This window comes from Corvus moneduloides, chromosome 1 (genome assembly GCF_009650955.1).
Source record: "Corvus moneduloides isolate bCorMon1 chromosome 1, bCorMon1.pri, whole genome shotgun sequence".
Taxonomy (NCBI): domain Eukaryota; kingdom Metazoa; phylum Chordata; class Aves; order Passeriformes; family Corvidae; genus Corvus; species Corvus moneduloides.
This window is the reverse complement of record NC_045476.1, coordinates 137,041,158-137,067,506: the sequence shown is the minus strand read 5'-3', so window position 1 is coordinate 137,067,506 and position 26,349 is coordinate 137,041,158. Positions and strand designations below refer to the sequence as shown.

General features: G+C 39.9%; 1 protein-coding gene across 2 annotated transcripts; it reads right to left on the bottom strand.

Moving 5' to 3' along the window:
- Positions 1-8,314: 8,314 nt before the first annotated feature.
- LOC116453341 (carbonic anhydrase 2) lies at positions 8,315-26,217 on the bottom strand. 2 transcript variants are annotated; one of them, XM_032128641.1, is made up of 7 exons: positions 25,973-26,217; positions 25,271-25,468; positions 14,879-14,997; positions 13,372-13,464; positions 12,543-12,605; positions 11,345-11,500; positions 8,315-9,036 (listed from the first exon to the last, which is right to left on the bottom strand). In XM_032128641.1, exons 1-7 carry the CDS (start codon positions 26,004-26,006, stop codon positions 8,917-8,919), a joined length of 783 nt encoding a protein of 260 aa, XP_031984532.1. In that variant the 5' UTR covers positions 26,007-26,217; the 3' UTR covers positions 8,315-8,916. The 2 variants fall into 2 exon arrangements, with proteins under 2 accessions (XP_031984532.1, XP_031984541.1); XM_032128650.1 differs by lacking the exons at positions 25,271-25,468; positions 25,973-26,217 and adding an exon at positions 17,149-17,168.
- Between the last annotated feature and the right edge of the window lie 132 nt (positions 26,218-26,349).

Sequence of the window (26,349 nt, the reverse complement as noted above, 5' to 3'; positions counted from 1 at the left end):
GAAGTACCAGACGAATACTCTTTTTTCCTTTTTTTTTCTTGATGCAGTGGTTGCAGGAGGAGATTTAACTAAGTTGTCTGGATGTAAGACTCACAGATGACCACAAAGGAAGGTGGAAAAAAGCACAGAAAAAAATATTGTCAGACATTGTTGACAACACAGCTTCTATGAGAACACAAGAAGGATTCAGTGTAGTCACAAAGCCACAACCATAAAATGGATTTGAAGGTGTATGAATTTCCAGGACCGCATTTTAAAGCTCAAACTCACAGAAGGCCACTAATAGCTCTCTGTGAAGAAACTCTGTGGCACTGGTTTAGTTTATGGTCATGAGAAAAAGCCTAGCTTTTGTGTGCAAAAAAACCCCGCAGAACTGGGGGGAGGGCTAAATAAAGGACCTTTGATTGAGACATGGGAACAGAGGTAGACAGGCTCTAATTTACTCCTAGCATTTTTATCTGGTGAAATTCCATTGCTACAAAGTTTCGTGGTATGCCAGTTTTTGCTGTTAAATCTATTTTTATTAACATGGAAAATGAAATAATCTCAATGCTCTGGAGTAATCTCACCAATGTTTCACATACACGTGCAATATTTTCAGTTTTGCTGAAAGAAAAATAGCATGTGCTTATCTGGAACGCTTTCTTGCCTAGCTCCGTCCTGCAGTGATTAATTACAGTTGCATTTCAGCCCCTTGGAACAAAGGATTTATAACAGAAATACTGCACAGTGTGCCACTTTTTTTCAGCTCTGCAAATCCAGACTGGGCTTGTTGCTGCAGGTTTTGAGTACATCCTAAAATGCCTTGCAAGAGCTGAAGCTGTTGCGGATATTTTCAACCTTATAAGTCTGCGGAGATCTTGCGTCACAGTCTTCATGAGGCTGGTGGTATGTGCAGCAGCCTGCAGGAGGAAAGCTCTTTGGTGCAAAGCTGTTTAAGCACAGGCTGCATGACTGGTGGTGCTACTGTCTAACCCAGATTCCCTTGACTGCTTCAAAGGGCTGAGAGCCCTCATTCTCTCAAGCACATCTCTATTGCTCTTCCAATCAGTGGCTCATTTCTTACTGCTGGGAAGTAAAAATAGTCTCATTAGTCAATGTATGAGCCTTGGGCTTTTTTCTGATTGTACAGAGGATGACTTTGGAGATCGCTTTTATTTCTGTGTTTACTTTTATTTTCTTCATTGTAAAAGGCAGGTAATAGTTCCAAATGCTTTGCTTTTAGCCACACTGCTGTCCAAAGCACAAAGGAAATTCAGTTGGACACAAAACCAGAAAACCACAGCCAAGCAGACAGGAGAATCCTAATCTGCTAACCACAAGAAAGGAGCCAGTTGCCATAACTCAGCCATTCAGTAAGTTATCACTATATTATTTTAGCAGCAACTTTTTTCTTGTCCAACTGTGACTCCTGTTTCACAGTGCCCTGGTTATCCCAGGCTCTGTATTTGCAAGACATGGAACATGAAATGGGAATCTACACTGAGGGTATGTGGTGGTCTAGACCACTGTAATGTGGTCCTAGCTGAGGAAGCAGGCAAGTGATGGATGCTGTGGGAGTTGAGAAAGTGAGGGTTGTATATGACACCTGAAGTAAGGCGCAGGGAGGCAATCATCAGTGGCACCTGCTGAATGGATTCTGCACATTTCAGTGACTGAAGGACCAAGGCATTCAGAAAGGCCTGAAAAGTGTGGTGATTATCTGTCTTCTGAGCACAACACCTCCCTGCTGGAACCTTGGGATACTTAGTCAGCTCTAGATACGCCTCAGCAAATTTTCCCTGCTAAGAAAAGGGAACATGCTGAAGGGCTTTCAGAGCTCAGGAAGGACTGATACCTTAATGGTGTCACTGCAGGTTGTGCATATCAATATAGTTTTCCCTTCGTGACATCTTGCAGTGCTACCAACATTCACAAATCATTTCTTATTGAAAAATAATACATCTAAGAATCACCTTTTGAAAGTAAATTGTCATTCTTCCCTATCTCAAAGAAAATATTATTAGGATTAAAAACATTGATGTCCTAATCTTCTTTTCATATTTGATCAGTTTTGTTTCTTCACATATACTTTTATGTTTTCAGCACTCAGACCAATATAGGTCAAAATCCTCTTACTGATCTCTGTGAATACACACTAATAACACTGGGGCTTCATGGAGGCATAAATATCTGTCTGCCTACACTGCACTGCAGAAATAACAGGTTTAGTCAGTTTCCCTTTTTCTTTCATTATTTTCTAGCTTCTGCTTTCATGGTAGCTTAAGTTTTGACAAAATGCTATATTTTATCTGGCAGAATAAACAGACAACAAATTCTGAAACTGGATGGAACAAGTGTAATAACGTTTTTAGAAACCCATAATTAGCTAGGTCACAAGATAAGCATAGAGCATGTACCTAATTCTGTCAACACCCTGCTATCACAAAGTTAGGGTCTAAAAGCTATTCCTGAATCATTCATTAAATGCAGATTAGACTTGCTGTCTTACCTAATCAAGCTTGCAGGCGCTGGATTTCCTAAGAGTCTGGTGTCATTAGCTCTTCCGTCACCAGGAATTCAATGACTAGGAGTGATGGCTGCCTATGGCACACCTCCTTTTTTTCTTGTCTCCCTATCCCTCTTGGGCAAGTTTCATTTGAGTCCTTGAAACATCTTTTAATAAAGCTTTTATTCAACTCTAGTGGGAATCTTTAAGCAACCATAAGCAAATCTGTGGTGTCTGAAATACACAGTATGTGTTACTGGAGCAGACATATGACCCAGTTTTTTCCTATTATGAGTAGTGAATACTTCAAAAGGTACAGTTTTGATCAAAGTGCAAATGGCTGAAGACAAAGCGACTACTTCCTAAGCACAAAATATTGGATTGGCATGATGAGGATTATTTGTTTTGGGTGATAATTGGTATATTGCTTTTCTATTTCATATCAACTCTAAGACAAATGGTCTCTGAATGCCAAAAATAAACACTTTTTCAAAGGTTTATATTACTGAGAACATAACATGCTGAAGGAGGGCAGACTTTTCCCTCTCATGAATTGGGATTGGGATTTATCATGCAGTCAGATATATTGCAGTAGTTAGATATGAGGCCTAAGGTCCAGCAAAACATTATTCATATACTTTGTTATTATCATATAACTTTATTAAACACAGTATGGTGATTGATGACAGATGAGGTCAATTGCTCTGACATTATTCCTCAATATGAAAAAAACATCAATACTCCAAAAGTTTAGATTTTTTTTCCTGTTTGCTATTTCTCTTTCTGAAAGACAGAGGTACTTTCACAGCCCCCTCTTCTTAACCTAGATAACTGCTCAGTTGCAATATCCTCTGAGAAATAGTTACAGATTTTCTTAGGGGAATGATCTGACACTTTCATTTACCTGGAGAGTTTACAAAGATTGGATGACTAGATGGGAATAGAATTTTACTCAGCAGAAATTGTGAGCTGGATCCTGCAAGTCACTTACGAGCATGCTCAGCTTTCTTCACATGAACAGTCCCAACAGCCCAGCTCACCCTGGTTCCTCCATCCTATCCCCTTTCCACTATTCCTCAGGATAAATTCCTAAACTGAAATCAAAAGGAACAGGACACCTGACCTTTCAAGTATTCAGCCTCCTACCTCTACTACTCACAGAAGGAGAATGGCCTTTCCTGTGCAATGAGTGTGGGAAACCAATTAAACTTCAATTAATGGATAGGATTACTCATGTAAGTGATTAGTCACATCAGAGTTTTCATGATCAAGCCTTAACTTCTGGTGTTTCTTCCCCCATACCCTTGATGATGTGACGAGTTCTCCAGGGAAAGAGAACCTTAGGAAATGCAGAGCAGAAGGTGGCATTCAAGAACTCACAGCAGGGACATTTTATTCATTCTGGGACTACTGCATTTTGTATCTGTAGGGACTATCATTAATTGAACACTGTTTATGTCTCTAAATATAATTTATAATACTTTGGTTTCAAAATGCAGTCTGGGTATGACTTCTGTTACTAGTCAAAAAGTATTTAAGAGAGCCTGATGCACTTCCACAGTGAGTAGGAGGAAATTATGTTTACCACCCTCTTTTAAGCTGATCTTCAAAATGCTATCCTTTTAAATGTCTCCCAAGAACAGATTCTGAGTGAGGATGGTACATTTTCAAGCCTTGTTTTTCTCTTTTGTTCCAACAAAATGCTGCTTTTATTTTCTTTACTTTTACTTTCCTTCTTGGAGCATGATTATTAATCACTAGAACAAAACACTTGCTCAGTGCAAGTATCTAGAGGCATTTAGGTATTGATTTTGATTCAAGGAATACATTATTTAAGGCTGTCATTTGAGAATAACACAATTAGACTATGTATAGTAACCTTTGATGTAACTTTTTCTACAGCTAATAAAGTGGTGAAGAGATGCACCATCCAAATTACAATATCCTGCATCAACTTATGTATCAGCCTATTAAATAGGCTCATGTTCCTCTTCTTGAATCAAGCTCAAGTCAGCTGACTGAAGAGGAATTTAAGCAAACAGGAAGCTCTTCCCTGAACTTTGAGTAATTCCAACAAAGTATTCTGTTACACAGTTTTACAAACCCAGGATCACTTGGTATACTTCTTCCTTTGCTGTGGAAAGGGTGCTCCATTTCCCTGCTTAGGTGCACTGGACTCCTGAAGGCCCAGCTGTGGGGTAGAGAGGGAGAGATCCCATGAGTCATTCCACCAGCCTGCTTTTTTCTCTGTAGGTAAGGTGGCACAGGATGAGCAAAGAGGATCCTTCAGTGGTCACAAGCTCCAGTTTTTACACTGGTGAACCTTGCAGGTGGAGTCCTCCCACCTCACTGGAGTGAGGATCCTTACACTTTGGGCTCCCCAAGACAGAAGGACACCAATACGTTGCAGCGAATTTTCCAGGTCTTTGACCACTGAGTAATATTACAAGCCTCATTAAACCCTACTCCTCAGGTAAAAACATAGTTAATATCCACCTGTTACTTGTTCATTGTACACTGTGTCAATGCACTTCTTCACTCTTTCAGGGTGTGAGTTCAAAAGACCAGTGACTGCCTCTATACCTACACAGAATACCTCACACCATGCAAGATTACAAAGATGAGGCTTACGTGCTGCCTTTTTCCAAATGTCCTGAGGGTATCTTTTTACTGTTTAATACGCTGGAGTGCACTGACATCCTCACTGGACAAAACTGACTGATGGGGAATTAGGAGCAACACAGCTACTCCATGTTAGCACCAAGTCTGAGCATCTGGGTCCATCAGCTCAGGCAACAGAGCTCTGTTGCTTCGAGCTCCAAACAAAGTGAGCACTTTGAAGAGCTCCTTGTTAGGGTGAACATGAGAATCACTGCACTGTAATCCACACTGGGCTGGGGACATACCCAAATGGCTTTGGTTTGTGGCTTGGATAAAAACAAGAGCGAAATATGCTCTAAAATTAGTTAGGGATCCCTGAAAAGTTTTGTGCATCTGCTTTTAGGAAGTTGGCGGCTGGGGAGCCCCATGGCCTGAGTGAACCACCGATGGCATTAAGGCACCACAGCTGTTTACCATCATACGGAAAGAGGAAGTACACAGCAGTGAAATGTCCAGTTCCCAAACAGACTTAAAATATACCAAAGATCAGTGTAAGCAACTGTCACCAAGTGCTACATGAATGTACGGGGTGCTGTGGTTTGGAAGTGGTGGATGTTAGAGGGTCCATGGGAGTTTTTCAATAAAGCCACTGCTTGTACTTTCATCACTCCTTTTTTCTGTGGTACTAGATTTGACACAGCTGTTGCTTGCACAGTTTTTCTTTGAAGAGTCAGAAAATCCTAAAGCTGTCATTTAGTGAGTGATACTCTTCTATAAACTATCTGGACTTCTATAAATATTGCTGACTCCATGCAGGGCATCATTATCTTATCTTCCAGGGAACATCTCTAATCACAGTCTACCCGCCCATGTCAATCTAGGACACATCCAAGCCTTAGAAATAGCAGTGGAAAAATCATAAAATGTTCTAACACATGGAGTTGGCAGACAAGTGCCAGACAAGATCACAAACTGTGCAAAATGAACAGTTTGCAACTGAATGTGCTTCCCTCTTTCCCCCATCCAAGTGCTGGCTGACTCCTATGATGATTTCAAATTAATGCACTAGCCTTTTTTTTTTTCCTTCTACCTGAATTTCTCTTTAATCAGAGCTGCCTACTTGAAAGTATGTGCAGTGGAACATCTTTGGTTCCATGACCAAAGTGGTCTCGTAATTTCCATTATGAATTTACCAACAGTTTTCCAGTTAAAACAGGATGATGTTAGAATGGGTGTTGTCTGCTGTGCAACAACTGCAAGACCTAATTACAAACTCTTCATATGAGCAAGCAGTAAATAAGAATAAAGGTCAGAAAGAAGAAGTGGATGCTTCTATTCACCAGTATCTTAACTGAACCCACCATTCAGGAAATGAATTGTGAATGCCAGGGAAATTGTTTTATTTCCCGTTTGAACTATGCATCTCCCTTAGTAAAGGTTATCCCTTGCACTAGAGTTCTAACTGCAATATGCGAATTGGGGTAAGTTCATGTATCATTTTACGCTGGAGAGGGGCTGGAAACGGTTTTTTTGGGAGGATTTTGAGGTGTGGTTCTGTAATTTGGCTTACTTACAGAAATAGAAAAAAGAAGAAAAAGACCGGTATTCCCGGGTAGACCACACAAGTAAAGACACACCGCAGGCTCTTCCTGTACACCATGTATGTGATCTAGAACACCAGCTTGCAGTGTCTGGCTGAATACAGAAGTACTTTATCCTCAGCAAAGGCAAACATATGGCACTGGCACCATTCCAGGTAAACAGACTCACACAAACAAGATGATAAATACATGGCTGATGTTGATTGTCTCTGCTGTTAGTTATTATTTATGGAGCAACCTTGAAGTGTGATGGAACACAAGATTTGAAACTTTTTACTGCAGTAGTGGCTAGAACTTCAGAGGCATTTCTAGGTTTTCAACCTAGCCATTAGTTCACACTCTCTGCCATGTACCAGCCTGGATAATTTTTCAGCTGTTCAGGTACCAATGAGATTATCACTCCTCAGGAAGTCTTACTGCCTAGTATTCAGGGTATCAGAATTGTCAAGGTATAGGTTTAGAGTTCTAAAATCCAGGGCTCTTATATTTTATTAAGTTTAGGAGTAATTCTTTTAATCATCCTTAGAGAGATTCAGATGCTATTCTGGCGTGGTCCTGGGCAAACACGCTGCTGGTGGCCCAGCTTCAGCAGAAGCAGTGGAGGAGGTGAACCCTAGAGATCTCATTCAACCTCAGCCAACCTGTAATACTGTATTTCCTCTGACCTTGCTTCAGCACCTTTAAGCCACAATGAATTGGATCTGTAATTCCCATCATAGAGGTGTAACCTCTCTTGCAGTGCTTAGGAAGAATGCATAGCACTCAGACCAGGGGACGGGTGATGCTTAGAGTCAGAAAGGTACTGAAACACTCAACGTGAATTTGACAGTATAGTTGTTGTAGCAAGAGAAAAGTACCTATGTAGCTCCATGGGAAAAAAAAAAATGAACTTAGAACAACGAACCTGTGTCAAAATAACATCTGTTTTTTCTGTTTTCTGGTTTTGGGGGTTTTTTGTGGCGTAGGGTTGGAGGGTGGGCATTTTAAATATGGAAGCTTTTCAAAGGTTGAGATTTGACAGGGTTTTCTGAAGATCTCTGTATGCATTTTGAGATGGCTTCAATTCCATCTCACACATTTCAAGGTCCAGGTGCTTCAGAACATAGCCTGCCCAACTGATACCTTATAAATTACAAAGTGATTCCTGATGGGGTAGCAAACTCATAATAAGTTAACTTAGAAACTAGGACCAGAATCTAAAGAGCCCATTCTTCAGTATAATTTTGTTCAAAAGTTTTGTGAAGGCATCTTTCATTATACATTCAACTTTGATAATTTGTAGTGATTGCTTAAAATTAACACTTCCTTCTGCTATCACAGAGAAGATACTTAAAGAAAATTTCTTAACATACCATAGAGTCTTGCATTCATGTTCAGTATCACTGAAGTTGATTCCCAATGTGTATGTTTAGTAATTATGTTTAATATGCAACCATGTGAACAGATTAGTGACTCCTTACCGGAATTAAAATAACAGCAGGGAAGCCAAAATAGAAGTATAGATTTATTAGAGATGTTATCTAAAATACAATATTATTTTCCTTTTTAAATTAGAACATATATTATTTCAATGAAAAGGTATTTTGTATTATTTCTATGGTAATAACAACTTTTAAAGATAACATTTAATTTAGAACATTTTTAATTAAAAACCCCAACACTACCATTAAGACATAACTAAGGTTGTTGACAGTATGGGTAAAAATGCAAAACAGTCTCAAAAATATTTACATGTCAGTTTCTTAAAATCTAAGAAGTCTAATTCTAAATATTCATTTTGCTTAATTTTCTCAAAATACTTTTTTTTCTAAATAATAGCTAGATTCTGTATTCCTGTGCTTCTTACAAAGCTTCAAGTTATCGTTAGTTACGTGTACTATCACACCAGTGGATGAGGTTTCTTAAAATGGCTTATTTTGCTACCACCATATCCTCTCCCAAGCAGCCAACATCCTATTATACCAAAGTGTCAGTCGCAGTAATAGTCACCAAAATGCACACAGCCACCCACCCCCTGCCTCCCCCAACCCCACACCTTAAGAACCCTTTCCCATTTGGCCAAGAGCCTTTCACATTTCATTAGCTGGCATTTCAGATGCAGAGCAAAAGAAAGAATGGATCTGGGAGACAAGAAGTTGCCTGGGCACGCATGGCAAAGTTTGATTTGGGCTTAGCAAAAGGGGCTCCTCACAAACACAGCAATTCCTAACACTCTCAGCACTGAGGTTACTGGAAGGAAGCTCTGACTTCTCTGCTCTTCAAAGGCTGACATGGGCGCCAGTTGTCCACCATATGGCACACAGGCTCATTCTCAGCATTGAAGCAAAGGCCACGGAGTTTGCACATCTGTGGGAAAAGGCAAAAATATCCTCAAAAGTGTCCTCTCACTTCAGCAGGATTTTTTGAAACTACACATCTTGGTCTGAACCAGAGCTCCAACTAAACAGTTTTGCCAGGACCAGTAGTCTAGAGATGGCATCAGCACCCACGTGTCTGTATTTCATCCACACCATTTCCCGCCTCGACACAGGCACGAAATACCTGTCCACAAAATATCGTTGCAAGAACAACTGTGAAAGCCCAGAAAACAAGGACACAGGCACACATTTTCTGAACTCCACAAGCAAAGAGTTGTTTGTTCTTGATCCAGACCCGAGTTGAAATCCTTTCAGAGTCCTCTGCAAGTTGTACAGTTTTGGCTCTTTTTTTTTTTTTTTCAGTCCACTTGAAATAATAATAATTTTAAAAGGCCTTACCCTCGGGTCAAAATAAAGCTGTTGAATAAATTCAAGTTACCTTGATTTTCAAATGCTGTGAGAGGGGAAAACTGCTTCACGTCAATAGGAGCATATTGTATAGTTGTGGTACTTGTTCTTAAAGTACAATTGGTGTTTGCACAATCTGATGTAACAAAAGCACCTTTATGTCTAAATAGGCATCTCCAAAGCTCATTAAAAAGACTGTGCCAAAATAGTAACCCACCCCAAAAATGATCTCACACAGAGAGGTGGAAGCGCTGATAAATATATGTAGGTGGGAGATAGGATTTCCTACGAGTCAGGTTCTAGAACAGGAAAACCTCATTCAAGGAAAAATGTCCTCAGCAGTGATCTGTCTCCCCTGGACTTTACCTTCAGGACCAACCAGAACAAATTTCAGAGCTCAACCTCTGCCAGGAACTGCTGTGCCACTACAACAAATGATAACAGGCCTGCTACACCCTGTTGTTATATCCAGCTTCTATCTGTCTTTGGAAAACCTATCCATCTTAAACCTTGCATCAATACTCTGATACATGGTTTCTTGTTTTGATCAGTTTGAGAATGAAAAGGCAAACTGCCAGACAGTGTGGAAATGTTGATGGTAATAGGGAGGGATGAGTGGGGGAGAAACAAGTGGTGTCTTTTACCACTTGTAGGTGGTTGAAGTAGGTATGGTAGAAAAAACCCACTATTTTGGCGAGTGTGCTCCTGCCTTATAATAAGTGTTTGCAAGCTTGGAATTATCAACAGCAATAGGAATAGCCTGAAGTAAGTAAATAGTGTCAACATTAGTGCTCCCTTGCAGTTTACTAATGGCAATCAATCACTGCTATAGTTATTACTTCCAACAGTTACTCCTCATCACATATTCTATCTTCTATTATGTTAAGTTCCACAACGGCTCAGTTGCATTTTCTTTCAAATCAGCAGAATAAACCCCCTAGAATTAGGTGCAGATTGTTAGCATCTCTGTCATCAATAACAGAGACTTAAGAATCTGAAGGTTAAACTAAAGCCCTTCAGGGCTAGTTTGTATTTATAGGCTCTAGAAGCTATTTATAGCTCTCAAGCACACATATCTGAACCCAAGAATGGAAACTTGCCTATACGTAATTTCATTAATGGATGGCACAGAAAGCTAGGGCCAAGAGGGATTTAATCCGCACAAGCGTCCTCCGACTAGGAAGACTATCCTTCTCAGGCTGGTCAACAAGAGTATTTTCTTAGGCAGCAGACTTCTGGAATCTGCAAGTTTTGCCTCTTCCAAACAATGGGAGCTTTGTTAGCATCATCACAATTCTGCGTAGGACTTCCCAGTCTGTTCTGTGACAAATAGAACTTGCAAAAAGAGCTCTGTGCTGGAAAATCAACAGACCAACTACAGCTCTACATGTGAGACTGTGGATGCAGCACACGTGCTCCCCAGGTGCTTAGTAAACCTGGCATTTTCAGGGCAAGTACACCCAGAGAGGTGACTGCACGTACAGCGAACCTGCTGATGCTCACAACACATGCTAGACTAACTCCACATGTGCAGATGGTCCTTTCATGCATGCCTCAGTTTTCTGGATTTTTACCATACGACAGCTCTAACCATATATCCGGAAAATATCTGATACAATTTTTTAAACTTCCCTCCCCTATCTTCCCTAGATGTCCAAATAGAGGACAGCCTTACATTCTCCAGCAAACTCTACATCCACAGGCAGCAGCAGCGTCCTGTCAGAAGAGGATTACCACTTCAGATAGGTATTTCTGACATGTGATGCTAGCTAATACCCTGCACAGCTCTGCAGTAACACTGCCACTTCACAGATCACCTAATGGGCTGAACTGAAGCCATCAGTGTAACTGCAGTACACATCTACTGGCACCATCCATTGGAAACCTACCTGCTCAGAGCTCACAGTGATGGGCTCCTTCAGAACATGCCAGGTCACACATTCAAGCAGCGGTGGAGTGGTCAGTGAGCCAGGGTATGTCCAGTAGTCTCTGCATGCAGGAAGGAGTCCAGTGGGGTCAAAATTTGTGAAGGAAGCTTGCTTTCCCTACGATAAAGTAAGCAGATGGGCTGATGTCAGGAAGAGACCACAACACACACTGGGATTGCAGTAGTGAGGTCTCCTAGGAAAGCTCCATATTTGGAGGAAGGCAGAAATGGAATTTGGCATCAAGTGTTGCATGCCAACTGCAGTATATTTGGGATTAAATACTCTCAGCAATGTATTTCTTACAAGATTTTCAAGATATTGTTTCTCATACCAGATGCTGCCTTTATGTTCCTTGGTCTTAGAGATAAGATTTGACCTTGCTTGAAAAACAGTGAGATTTCAGATGCCACATACATTGATTGCACTGGCAACACAGAACCTGTGAGACCTATTGAAGAGCCCATTGCAGTAAACAGCAATATCCATTTACCTCAAAGGGAGCCTGATGAGAAAGATGACAGCACAGTCTCCTTTTTTACCTTTCCTGTCCACATTTCTCATTGGTACAGGCCTTTACCCACTATGAAGGTACCTAATTACTCACTAAGTACTTTTAGTTTCTCATTACTCAGCACACTAAGACCACATACAAACTATACACAATATTTAAAATACAGAAAGCCTTTTTTTCCGTAAATTATATATCCTGATCAAACTGTTTATCTAAACTCTCTCTAGAAACAGCCAAGAGAAGCATGTTCTCTTGGAAAAAGGAAATTGAGGCCACAGATGCACAGATGAGGGGAAATGCCTTTTCCATCTGTTACCACCAACTAGAAAGGGAACCTAGGAAAGTACTTCAGATTAGGAAGATAAATCCTACCTTACAGGTTTAAATACGGTTAAAAGACAGAGAAATCTAGTCACAAAGATAGGAAATGATCACCGTTTCTAGTACTCCACGCTCTCTACCTCAACTTCATTCCAATCTGTTTTGTTTTTAGGATTATGAGTGCCTGCACTGATGGCAGGAAGGTTTGTTTTACTTTCATACATGTAGCAGGCTGGAAGAAATTAAAAAAAAAAAAATCTACTTTCTAAAGAAGGTAACATAGCGCAGTTGTGATAGGTGTCAATCACTGCAGACAGAAAATGTTACCTTGGTTTGAATGGAGCTCAGAGCATCCACAACCTTCTGCATCTCGGGCTTGGCATTTCCCACCTGTAACACAAACCATATGAAAATGAAAATCACCAGGCATTCTCATTACACCTTAGTTTTCTGTTACAGCTCTTAAGGAAACTTTTTTCCAGCGGCATTTCATTACATAATAGGAGTATTACAGCATAAGAGACTAAAACAGTCTCTGTAAAATCATGCCAGTTGACAGTGAGCACAAACGGGTCAGCCAAGGACATTGGACAGAATAAAGCTATTTTCATTTACAGCGTGTGGATTTATTTTTGGACCTAAGCTGTTCTTCTTTTATGGAAGTCACACTCCTAATAAAATAGTCACCCTCAGTGAGGCCAGGATGGAGTACTACATACTGCTGGAGCACAGACACCTCCTCCAGCTTGCTGTGGAGGCAATTCAACTAAGACAAAACACTCTGGCCATTTAACAAAGACAAGAAAAGGAAAACAGGTGCTATTTAGGCTGGTCACACTGCAGATTCATACACACAACTTGGTCAGTTATGCACATCCCCTTTCACTTGTAAGAGTTATGGTAGCATCACTGTCTTGATGAAGGCAAGAATGCTGCTACAGGGCTGCAACACTGATAGATGGCAGTCATAGTCCATGGCTAGTGTACAACTTTTATAGGTAAAGTAAGGTAAGAATTTGGAGCACCACCTAGTTGGCTATGGATTTAGGCAGTATAACACAATGCTGCCTTATTCTCTGTTTTCTGCTCTTATGTTCCCTCCCACAACACAATGAACATGATGGACAAATAATACAAAAGAAAAAGTTCAACAAACCTTCATGAAGATGCCCACCACAGCTAAACCATCAGGGTGCTTCACAGCTTCAGCAAATTTACCATATTTTACATTCCAGTGAACAATATGGAGCTAGGAGCAAGAAAACAAGAAGCACCTGTGAAGATGATATTCCATCCAGAATACTTCAAAAATGAAGATGCAGGGAAGTAATTTATTAAAAGCAAGATGGTGTTTTACTGCTGAGGTTTGAAAGTTTTTGTGTATCGTTAAGAATTTGTTGAATTATTTATCTACATTGAAGGTTCATTTATTCAAAGAGATTTCTGTAATGTATTTAATTTTGCTTCTCAGTCCTATTTCCAGATGAGTTTTAAAGGCAAGCTGTGGCTGTACCATTCTGCTTTTCATCTAGTGAAGCTCCTGTTATCTTCAGCATAAGTTTTTCTTCACTTACAGCCTGCAGGATTCTGATGTAGTACTTTAATGCTATATATCCTGGAGTTCTTACCACATTGACATACATCGTCAATGTCAGAAGAGGCAGAGGAGACACATTAACTATAGATTTGACTCACAATTCGAAAGGTTTTTTTTTTTTAAATCAGTCCTGTCCTTTTCTGGAAAGACTTGGAGAAGAATATGAAGTGAGTCTCCAGGTCATGTTAGCCAGGACCTTACTTTCTTTTTAATTTCCGAGTTATTTCTAATTTAAGTTCATCAGGCTGTTTCCCCACATCTGCAAGTCAAGTTGAACAAGTAATTATGGTACTGTGTAAGACAGAAGGCAGTTTCAAGTTTCTCACATAAGACAAAAGCTACTTCTATCTCATGAAAAAGCAGCAGAGCCAATGAATTTGTGGGGCCATTTCGTTTATCTGTCAATGCAAACCACAGGTATGTTCCACAAATGTGTACTTATGAATATATTTTATAAGTCTGTCACAGCACCCAGAGGTAGATTCCTGAACAGGGGACAAGGAAAGGTGGGATGCAAGGCACTGAAGTCACTCAGTTTCTGTAGTCAGACTGTAAAATGGAGTCTAAGTGCTCCGAGGGACAGCTGGAGTCACAAGGGTATCACAAAGAATGCCTGTAAAATCTCACTTTGCTGTCTGCCCTCTTCACAGCCCTTCATTCTTTGCTACCAAAATATGAAAATATCTGCCCCAAAATTATTCTGCTGCTTTTATAAATACCTCTGATGTTAAAAATTGAAGCCAGGAAAAGAGGATGTGTATGTACAGAGGTGCTGCAATTCTATTTCTTCGTAATTTCCAAGAGTCACTGAGAAAGCAGGGAAAAAATAGGTATTATTAATGTGGGGTTTTCTGCTTCACTTTGACATGGAGTAGCTGAGAAAAGTATTGCAATTCTAATCTCTGCTCTTGCAAGGAGTATGTTCTAAGGTGGCATCGTACCAAAATCTTCTATGGTAACCTCCTCCTATGAAGATCTGTAGAGAAGGTGCTACTGTGGTGAAAGACCTAAAAAAAACCCCACCTCATTATACAAAGAAGACTGGAGAAGGTAAAGCATGTCCTACCTCTGCATCATACTTCACACCATCCACAGTGTGCTCAGATCCCTGCCCATCACAGGATCCCCAGTGAATGTGAAACTGCACCAGCCTGTAGACTCCATCCAGTGCTCCTCCTTGCAGCACTGCAAAGCAAAGAAGCTTTATTAGCAACTCCCATAACTTTTGTTATCAAGTCTCCCTTCAAACTGAAACAGTTATCTCAAGTCTTCCACGTGATCTACAGTTCATTGCATGCTGCCATGCTACTCCAGATCATCCTCAATGGTACATTACTGCAATACACCAAAATCAATAATAAATGCATAAAAACATAAGTGACTTTACAGTGAGCATCTCATCAGCAATTTAACAGGCATGCTAGTATTACAAGTGATGAGGGAAGATGTAACTTTTCTGTCACCAAATAGATAAAAAAAAGCCCTTTGTAAGAGGCCCACACAGAATTACTCTAAGGAAGTACATTTGAAGACCAAATCATCTTTCATGTACTCTGTCCTTTCATTTTAGACACTTCATCCATTTAGGCCTTAATCCTGCAAATCCTGTGGAAGATTAGGTTGAGTGAAATGTTTTTGGTTCCAAATTAAACCTGAACACCTGTTAGCAATGGGTTGTAGCAAGGTAAAGCAACAAGCACAGGACAAGACAGTGCAGAGATGTGAATTCAAATCTCTTGTCCTTCCCGTTGTGGTAAAAATGGCAATGCCTACATGGGCAGATTTTTTTAAACATGGACTGGAAACTAGTTGCTTATTAATGCTCTCCATTATGTGGCACTACTTGTGCTATGGGACTGCTCCAAGTGAAGTACCCAGCCACACTTTGAATTCTACAAGAGCAAGCTCCCTTATTCTGTTAGTTTTACCCTTCTACCCAAACTGTGACCAATCACCATTACGATATGCAGGATCAAGCCCTACCATTGCAAAATGCTCAGGCCACAGACAATGTCTCCTCCAGTGCAGCATAAAGCACAGAATAATAACAAATAGTTCTGTTAAACAGAGCTATTTATCTAAGCTATCAGAGCAAGGTTTCACACTAGTTTGTGGTTTGGTTGGGGATTTTTTCTTTTATTTTTTTCGCCTGAGCATCTCAAATCCAAATTCAAAATTATAACTTTAAGTTATTAATATTAAAAAATTTAAAAACAAAAAGTAACTTAAAGTGTTAGGATATTTTTAAGAGACCAATTTCTCTCTATAAATATATATAATAAGTGACAGAAGAGTGTTGACATCAGATATTACATGTAAGTGTGCTCTGTGTATGTGCCACAAAATGATTCTGTGGAGTAAAGATGCTTTCCTCTCAGTCTGCAATTAGTCTAGACACTAGCACAATACGTGCATGTGTGAAAACATACATCAAATGCTGATTGGAAAAGGTGGCTGCATGTTCAGGTTTGAAAAAGTCCCATTATATACAAGCATGGACAACATCAGCCGTGGATATAAACAGTAAGGTGAGAAGGATTTCACTAAAAATTTGCAATACATGAAAACAAAATAAGATTTCTTAAAAATACATTAGTTTCCACCAGTGCTCCCTACACATGCAAAATTTGGGTTCACTGGATAAATCTTGCATTTGCCTGGGGCTCCGCTGGTAAATATATTTAGAAGTCTCCCAACATGTATTTTTATTTGAAAATCACGAATCTATGTTCCACTGCAGCCTTTGTAATTTCCAATACTGTAGCCAACAGACTAGGATTTGCCCTACCTACTTCCACACTGTGTGATCCAAAGAAGAATGGCTACTTAAAGTAATCAAATAGGAACATATCTTACTCTACTTTTACATTTCTGCATGTGCTAGTTGCCAAGAAGCATAACTGTTTTAAGCACAAGACTAAAAATCTGAGTACTTTTTTTAGAATGGCAGCTGTAAATGGGCATTAGCTCCTTTTGGAAATGAAGTAACTGGTTCCTGTGTCTTTACAGATGCAAAATCATTTAATCCATACAATATTGTGTCTCATTTTAAAATGATGCCATGGAGTTGTAAAGTTTCAGTTTCAGTTCCTTTAGCTCGTGGTCTTGCTGGTCCTTGCAGATATAAGTGGACTGAGGTTCCACCACTCCTTCACCTCAGAAAGCACTAGCACAGCACAGGTTAATCTGCCATTATTAATCAATGGAAAGCATGCTGAAAAGCAGAAACATGCAACGTTCTTGAATTCATTTACAGTGTTATTTCTCTACACAAAGTTTGCTATAGTCTCAAAAACCCAAAAGATGCAGAAAAATCTCTTTGCAGTTTTTGCTTACTTTTCTCATTCTGTGGTTCTCAAATCCAGCACTAGCTTATTTTGACTCACAGCAGAGCATTCAAAGAAAGTAATAATTAGATTAGTGTGAATGAATACAAATTCAGCAGGCTTAATTACAGAACAGCCCTCTTGTTCTAGCCTACGTTAAGCAGTTATTTTATTTTTACTACTTCTCAGCCTTTCCAAAGAAGTAAAATTTAAAACTAAACTTAAAAGGCAAAATAGAAATGACAGAACTGCTTTTTTCTTCAGAACAAGCTTTTTAAACCATAAATAAATGTTACCAGCTTTTGCAACATAGAAGTTCAGAGAATCAGAACAACATTCACACCAGCAACTTCCCTGTCTTTGTTCCATGTGACAGGAATATCAACTCGAGGCTACATTGAAAAGAAGCCTAACCTTTCCATCCCCTTTTTAAAAAGGATGGGGAAGTCCTGATCCATATTGGAGCACTTCATCATTAGCTCCCTTACTTTTGAAATCAGTATTAGTGAAAACCATCCTGAAAATACGTATGTAACTGTGATCCCTTCTGTTTTATAGCACAGCTTCAGATGCAATGCTGTCTGAAGACAGCACAAGATGAGCTGGAAAAAAGTTATTTTCTCACAGATTTCATCTACTCAAGACAGTTTACATCATAACGTGGTCTTGTGTTACAGCCTGTCTACGTGACAGCTTGACAGTGCCCTTTTTTCTTTTCCACTATTAGATACATTAGACAAATTTGGAGCTACTTTTAGATTAAGAAATGGTAACTGTTTTCTCATTACCATTTTATCTTCTACCCTTTACTGGAGAAGTTATTGTAGTATAACATCCAGTAATTATATTTCACTGTTAAATGATCTCGTAACATGGCCTGAATTAGGTGCATGTAAGTATTAGCAGCACTAATTCAGAAAGTCAAATAACCACACAAACTCTTCCATTTATGTGACTTATACCAACTGTGGGATTTCTTGGATACAGAAGGTGAAGTTGATTTGACTCCATTACACTTTCTTGGGATATCTGAAAACACACAGAAATCAAAGGGCATTTTGTTGTGTCTGGTACAGCTGTTTACTGAGGCTACACACCTTCCCTCTTCTATTTAAAGGCAAGCTGGTGGGCAGTCATCCTTCCAATGTAAAACAGAACAGCCTTGTAAAAAATACCGTGGACCACTGCATACCTTTTTTCAGAAAGTGGCAGCATTCACATCTAAATTTTTGCAGGAATACTGTGGGAATTACTGTTATTCAGCTAACTCCCATGGGATGCTCTCTGTACAGAGCAAAAGACTAATAAAACTCATCAAGCCAATAAACATGTCAATGGAATTATCAAAATGGAGGAACTACATGATTGTTTAATGAGTTAGGTTGATTTCCTTCCTGTCATACAACTTAGTGTGACAAGAAAAAATATTACTGTAAAGTTTGTTAATCTGAGAAAATGCAGAATGAGAAAGTGTTCTTCAAATGACAATCATTGACAACAAAGCTCCTTCCAGTAGCTGAAATAATTGGTCCACTAGAGCACAGTAGATGTCCAAAGCTCCAAGCTTGGAGAATTAATTCTAATTGAGATTCTGCCAAACAAAAACCCAACAGCAGGACATTTCAGGCATCTACCTTTGAGAACAGCCCTCTTGCACACACATTGCTTTAGCGCAAAGGAAACCATGATGTCTATCAGCCTCCAGTAGATGTGCACATGTGAATAACATTCTAGGAATATATTTATGTAAACATATGCAGAGTACATACTTTAATGTTAATATTTTGTAAGCTTTTGTGTATACAGAGACACCTGTACAATGGAAAACAGAACTTGAAGAGACAAAGCAGATGAAGCATTACTTGAGGAAAGAAAAAAACCTACTTGAGCACCATGTACTGTTAATGACATGAAAAAGGTTCTTATGAGGATGCTCAGGAATTAGCCTTGTGTTCTTACGCAAGGATGGGCTTTCTCATCTGGCAGACTAGAGTTCAGTTAGGGTGAGTTGTCACTTCCATGAAACGTGGAGTACAAAGAGTCACATTTCGTGAGATGTTTCCTTCTTTATGTTATCTCTTTCAGACATTCCTCCTAGGACGTTGTATCATGACAAGCAAGAAAAGCAAGAAAAGCATTGAATCATCTGACTGTAGGGCTCATATTTACAGAAAACATCTGTAATTGGTTTCACTATGAGGAAAAAAAAATTGGTATATGAGGGAAAAAAAACCAAAACAGACCTACTTCTGACCTTGCTAGAAATTTAGCCTGATAAGGCTACAAGGATGTTCCACAGAGATAGACCAGAATGAAACAGCTGCCAGAACACAGCCAGTCTGAAGACGTGTCTATCTGCAGCAGGTCAGTGGTTCCAATTCACCTCAGTTGAACTATTTCATTCAGACTGGGCAGCAGCCAGAAAGACTCTGACCTGCTTCAGGATACAAAGTCATTTAGGTTCTTAACATTCCTCCAACTGCCTGGGACAAGTAGAGCTTATTTCTCTTGTAGTCTCTTAAACAGAGATTCTCTGAGAATCGTAAGATGCTGTACTGAGTCTGTGACCAGCCTTCAGCCCTCACATTTCACACTACATAGGCTGACAACAATTTAGGAACCAAGCCAGAAGCATTAAAATTCTCTTGAAAGTAACAATTGGTTTAATTTCTGATAGTAATACTTAAATACTAATCCAGTGGCTGCTTACTGTACTGAAAATTGTGTATTGGACAGTGATCATACTACGTTGAGATCTAATGACAGACTAACAAACTCAAGGTGTGAGCATTGCCTCTAAGTATGCAGCAGTCCCTCACGCCTGTGAGTAAATAAACAAATTATCAGCTGGGAAGAGTGGTAATCAGGACATCTGGCACATAGCTTCATTACATCTTAAAAATAAACTTTTCCAAGTGGCCCCAGCTGATAACAGCTGCCTAGTTTCTCCTGGTTTTGCATTAAAAGCGCCTCTAGAGGACGGATTTGGCAAAAGGGAAGGAAGTTTCCAGGATTCCTAAATGCATAATCCAGGTCAAATTTCTGCTCAGAAGTTGCATGTTAAGATAAAACAAAGAAACAAACAACCCCTACCAACAAACGAAACATACAAACAAAAAAAACCCCACCAACAAACCAACCCCACCCCAGTGTAAATGGAGAAGGGCACTTCTGTGTTCCGTAAAGAAACTAAGACCTGAAACACGCAGGACTGATCTCAAGTCCTCTCATCTTCCTTTCCAGTTCCTGGAAATACTGGAGCTATTCAAGTCACTTGTTTACACACACTTTACAGCTTCTGGTGATCCCAGTTACAGGAAAAATGACTTAAAGATCACATGCCCTTGAAACCTCCGACATTTTAGCCAAGCCATGCACAACATTACTTGTGACATAAGCAGGTGTCTGAATACAGTCCCCTGCACCTATAATCAATCAGTTCTCTTATTTCTGATCCCAAAGGATCAAGACATTCACTGCTTAAGCTATATTGCACTGTGGACCTTCAATCCATGATCCTATACTGATGACATGCAGTATTATTCTGGTACAGCTAATATTATACCTTTGGATCTGGGAAGCCTAAAAATAGACCAGTAGCAGTGACTTTAAGAGTTGTGCCTTAAAGACAGCAGACCTACATGTTTCTGCTTCCATTTACCAATTTAGGTGGCAGCGTAGGAAAAGAGCAACAGTGGCACTACTTTCAAAGAAAATATCTGCCAACAGAGCGGTGCTAATGCACTGGCTCTTCAATAACCACTGTAACAAAATAGATTAGTTTATTTACAGTGAGTCATAATTTAAGACAGCTGAAGTGTACACATTAATATTTACAAGTATAGAAAGAATCAAGTAATATATTGGATTACAACTACTGAAAGACTCTCAAGGGAAGCTAGCATCAAGATGAATACAGTATTTTCATTTTCAAGGTCTTCTCATAAATTTTAAGTTCTACTATGACTTAATATTTGCAAAAATGTCAGATTTACTCGGGACACTGACTTGAATTTCAATAGTCTTTCTAGCTCAGCAGCAAGGAGAAGGAAACAATTAAGAGACTTACCCACTAGAATGAATTACCAGCACATTTTGTAATGTCTCTAGAGTTTTTCACCATAGTTGCAAATCACTTCTGTCAGGTTCTACAGCTAAAATATGGTATTCTAACATTCTTGTTATAGAATAAATTCATGGCTGATTGACTTCTTTCTTTTATAAGTTCATCAAACACTTGATCAGAAAATACAGAATACATAATCTACTGTTGTGAACATGTCTCATTTGAATTTCAGAACTTAGATACATTCTCAAACATTTTCTGCAAAAACTCACACAGAACACATTTTACATATGTTACAAAACCTTTCAGGCTCTTGAGGGTTTTTTGAGTGAACTCACATCCTGTGGTTTTATGGCTCTGAGAAGTCACTGTTCATTTCTGTCTTCTAAAGTGAGGGAAACAATATGCAAGTCCTTACAGAAGACTAGAATGTGCAATGTTTAATATGATAAAAGAAGTACCCTTAATGAGACTCTGCTATAAAATTCCTAGATTACAGTAACCTCATTTTAAGAATTATCATCACCACATACTTCACTCATGCATGTAAGGTCTGGTCCCATTAGAAGAGTGGATGAACCTGAATTCAAAGTTTTATTCCCAGTGACACTTTTTTTCTGTCAAAGTTAAGAAGAAATTTAAAAAATTAAAGAATCTTAGAGATGAATCCCTATAAATACTTCACCTTCCACTACTATTAAAAGACAGTGGACATGCAAATTAAGAAAGCAACTGCAAGAACGGAAGGAGAAGACTGACAAAGTAACAACTGAAAGGGGAAGTTCACAGTTCAGTTTCTACACACAAACCCAAGAAAGCATTCCAAAAGGCTCCAAGGATATAAGATAGAATACTATATTATGGAAGGGACAAACATGGAATTTTTCCAAACAAAAAATGTTCATAAACATGGCAAAGCTGGCTTGTGACTATCCTTTCCATACACCATTTCTACCAACTTGTAACTGTGAAGTATGAAGGGGATTCACTTTGGGAATTAACAGAGCCTTTACAAGTATATTCTGGAGTCTAACAGCTGTCACACAACCCAAGACAGTTGCTACAAGAACTGAAATCAAAGATTTGGAGGTAATTGCTTAGGAAGAGAGTTTTTCTGAGCATTGCTAGTAACATCTAGGCATATCTAAAAAAAATTAACATGAAAGTAAAACAAAGTCAGGTTCCAAAGCTATCAAAAAAATCAATATAATTTCTCTGGTAGAAATTCATTTTAAGAGAAGACTGTATAGGTCATAAGCATAATTACAACCTGAATCAAGAGTTATGTCTTTAAAGCTCCACCGATTAATAAAGATATCTTCTGAAAGCAAAGAAGAAAACATTTTCTTCCGTGAAGTTACATCAGTCACATAAATTGCACATAAAGTTATTTTTGTTGAAAAAGCTGAACTTCTATTTTGCTTTCTTACTCAAAGTAATATAGATATCATTTTAAGGAATTCCAATTTTTCTTTTTGTTTTTCACAAATATGGGCAGAAGCTTCATACAACTTTCCTGATGCATACATGTAATGTAACAAATATACATTCTGAAAGAAAAATACCAAAATTTTTATTATTCTTATATCTACTTGTTCTTAATTGTGATCAACATTATCCACATTACATATTTTCTGAATCAAAGAAATAAGTAACAGCTGTTTTCAGAGCATTTTATCCAAATATACATTTTAGCTTTCTTACCTATTTTTATTATGCTACTACTACCTGTTTGGGGTTTTTTTTAAACCACAAGAAATCATTCTGTATACTCAGAAGAGCAGGAGTGATCAAACAGACATTAAGACCTAGAACTGCTGTTCAGTTTGCTTCAGTGTCATTAGTTACAAGGCTGAAGATTCTTAAGGAAATGGATCTACTTTGCGTGCAGTTACTCATCTTGAAGATGATTCACAAACAGTGATCTTATTACTTCATTTTGCACCTACTACTACAGATAATTCATTACCACATATGGGACAGCTCACGGAAACAAGCAATACAACCTGTGGGAAGTATTTTCAGGATATTATTCCATTGTCTTCTGTAAAAAATACCAGCACATCACAAACTCACATAGCTTCTCCTTGTCACTGCTGTGTGATGTCTAACCAAGAACTGGGGATGCATGTTTGAGTCTCAAATTCAGAATCAAGCAGATACAAGTAAAAGACAGCTCTATTTTGTGTAAGGAAAGTAGGTTACCTAGTTAACAGCATACAAATGAAGCCATTAAGTGTGCTGCCAGGTAGATTCTAAGCACTGTAAATTTCAGTAGGAAGTCTAGTACTGAATGATCCACCCTTACCTAGCTTCACAGAAATCTGTTTAGTGGTTTTTGTTTCTAAAGAATAATAATTTTCTGATTCACTAATAGAGATACTGAGAATATTTCTGCTTGCATCTCCTATCCTCCCACTCTGAAAGCTGTGTCACTGTATATTTGTCAAAGGATCCCTGTCACAGATGTTCTGGTTCTGCACTGACTTCTCATAAAAAGCATTCTTTCTACAGACGTTTCTTTAAATTATTTTATGTTTCTGCCATTTTTCCCTCACAACCCAATTTTCGCAGTTCTTTCCAGACTTAGGCACACACAAAGTGAACACAATAGTTTCTTATACTGTGGAGACCTGAACCTGATTCCTTTGGGCTCAGTGAGAGAAGGATGGCAGCAAGAGCAGACTTGCATGTATATGGTACAAAAAGAATACCTTTTTTTGTACTCTGGATCATCTACCTTATTCTCCATGACACTGTTATTGAACATGATGCAGCTCCTTTAGCTTCCCAGGGTTTCAGAAAAATAAACACTAAGAGGTCAGAATACCTTTTTCCTCTCTTTTTAAAATCCATACAAATATTAATGTTGATGCTCTTTGCAAATTATATATGGACCTATGTGTATTTATGCAACTGTTAACACTTATACCTGACCACTTAATATTGTTCAGCATAAAGACTATAATTAAAATACAAAGTCAAATTCTTAAGAGCACTGCTGAATGTCTGTTATACTGTTGTATTACATTAGTTACAAAAATCTCATATTTTCAGTAGGCACAGATCATTTGGTTTCAGCACCATTCCCTAAATGACATGGCCAACAAAACACTTAGGAAAAATAGGACACTTGCTCAAGCAAGTTAAATCAGGCACTGTCCATAGAGAAGGCAGTGACTTACAACAGGATTGTTTTTGTTGTCGAAATTAAAAATAAAGGCACATTCATTGTGGCAGGGCGATCATTTCTGCAAATGCAGCCAGATGAAAAACTACAGTTAAAGACAACCCACTAAACCCTTGTTGCAAGGACAGATTGGATTCAGTCTGTCCATCAGAAAGGCCATTCCTTTCAGTAAGGATTACTTATGGTTTGCTGGTTTCAGTGCTTTATTTCACCACACAACACAATGAACAGCAAGACACTGTGGACCGACCGCCTGCGACAAACTTTGTAGGAGTGCATCAGACACTTTATCTAGAAAGCCCAGCATCAAGAAATTTCAGCGATAATGTTTTTTTTTGAATTACAAAAGAACAAAGAGGTATTTTCTAATCACTCCTCTGTTTCTGTACTAACCTGGGAGCATACTGGCTTCAGAAATGTGAAATAATATTTTGATAACCAAAGAAAGTATTTCCAAACTATTTCCACTTCAAATTGTTAACTGTAATCCTTTGCTATTCTAAGGCAAATTTTTCCTACAATGTATTTTGCCTCTTCTTTTAACCATTTATCAGTAGCTTATGTCAACCTATGCCTGAAATTATTCTTGTTAAATACTTTTAAACTTTTTTCTTTCCACAGCCAAGCCCTTATCCAGATCCTTTTGATTTATACAAAAATAAAACACTTCTCTGGAGTTTAGCTGCTCAGATAGCCTTAGTTTTCTTTTAACAGGATCTCAGTTTCCTGTTTGCTGAATCCTCACCTTACAGAAGCCAGAACATTTTGGTATGTTTTCATCCTTAGAAAACCTTTACGGATTTAGTGTATGTGTTAGTAGGAATCTTAGTAGCAATTTCTGCGATTCTCCTCCTGCACACGAATGTGAGGTCTCACCTGACTTGTCAGAAGAATCATCAAACTCCACATTGAAGGAGTGCCCGTTGTTGACGATGCTTCTGGCCGTGCTGGCATCATAACTGAAGCTGAGAGGCTTCAGAGAGGAGTCATACTTGGCGGACTTGCTGCAAATGTCAATAGGGGACTGGCGCTCTCCATTGGCGATGGGAAAGTGCTCATGCCAGTGAGCGGGTCCTGCAAGACAGCGGAAAGAAACTCAGTGGGAAACATAAAGTTCGGGGGATATAAACGATAACCCTCCCTCTGGGAAACGGATGTTCAAAACACCAGCCTTTTAACTGCGTACCACTTGGGAGGGCTGGCGGCAGCGGCAGCACAAGGGAGCGAAGATCCCACCTGGGCACCGAGGCACCCGGCAGCCTCACAGCCTCGGTGGCCGAGGCGGGAGCTGTACCGGGGAGTCCTCGGGGCGACCCTGTCCTGTGGAGTAGCGCCCGTCACTCCCTTCCCGAAGTAAAGGAATGTCATCAAGGAAGCAGGAGATGCGCCGGCACAGCGTGCGGAGCGCCGGACGGGCTGCCCGGGCGCAGGTGCATTTCAAGGTTACGATAAAAAAGCGCCACCGAGCTCATTGCCGCTTCGAGCAAGGGCTCCGCGGGGCAGCAGCGGGCACGTTACGGGCGCGGCTACCGGGGACCTGCCGGCAGGTGTCCTGCACCGCCGGGCACTCACACTCACCGTCGTGGCTGCCGTATCCCCAGTGGTGGGACATGGTGCGCGGCCCTGCTCTGCCTGCGGAGGCTGTCACAGCGCCGTGGCCCCAGCACGCTCTCAGGAGCTTTTATAGGCTCCCGCCAACTCCATGCCCTTCTCGGCGGCCGGAGGAGGGGTGGGGAGTGAGGGCGAGGGCGGAGGGAGACTCCGCTGGGGGCGGAGAGAGCGGTCCCTTATAATCCGCGGTCGGCGGCGGAGCTGTGGCGGGCCCGGCGAACAGCGCCCTCCGCAGGCGGGCGGGCGGCGCTACGCGGTCCGGTGCGGCCGCGGGCAGCCTGGGCCGCCCCGCGCGCTGCCGCCCTCCTTCCGCGCATCGCGCACCTGCGGGCGGTGCGCGGGCA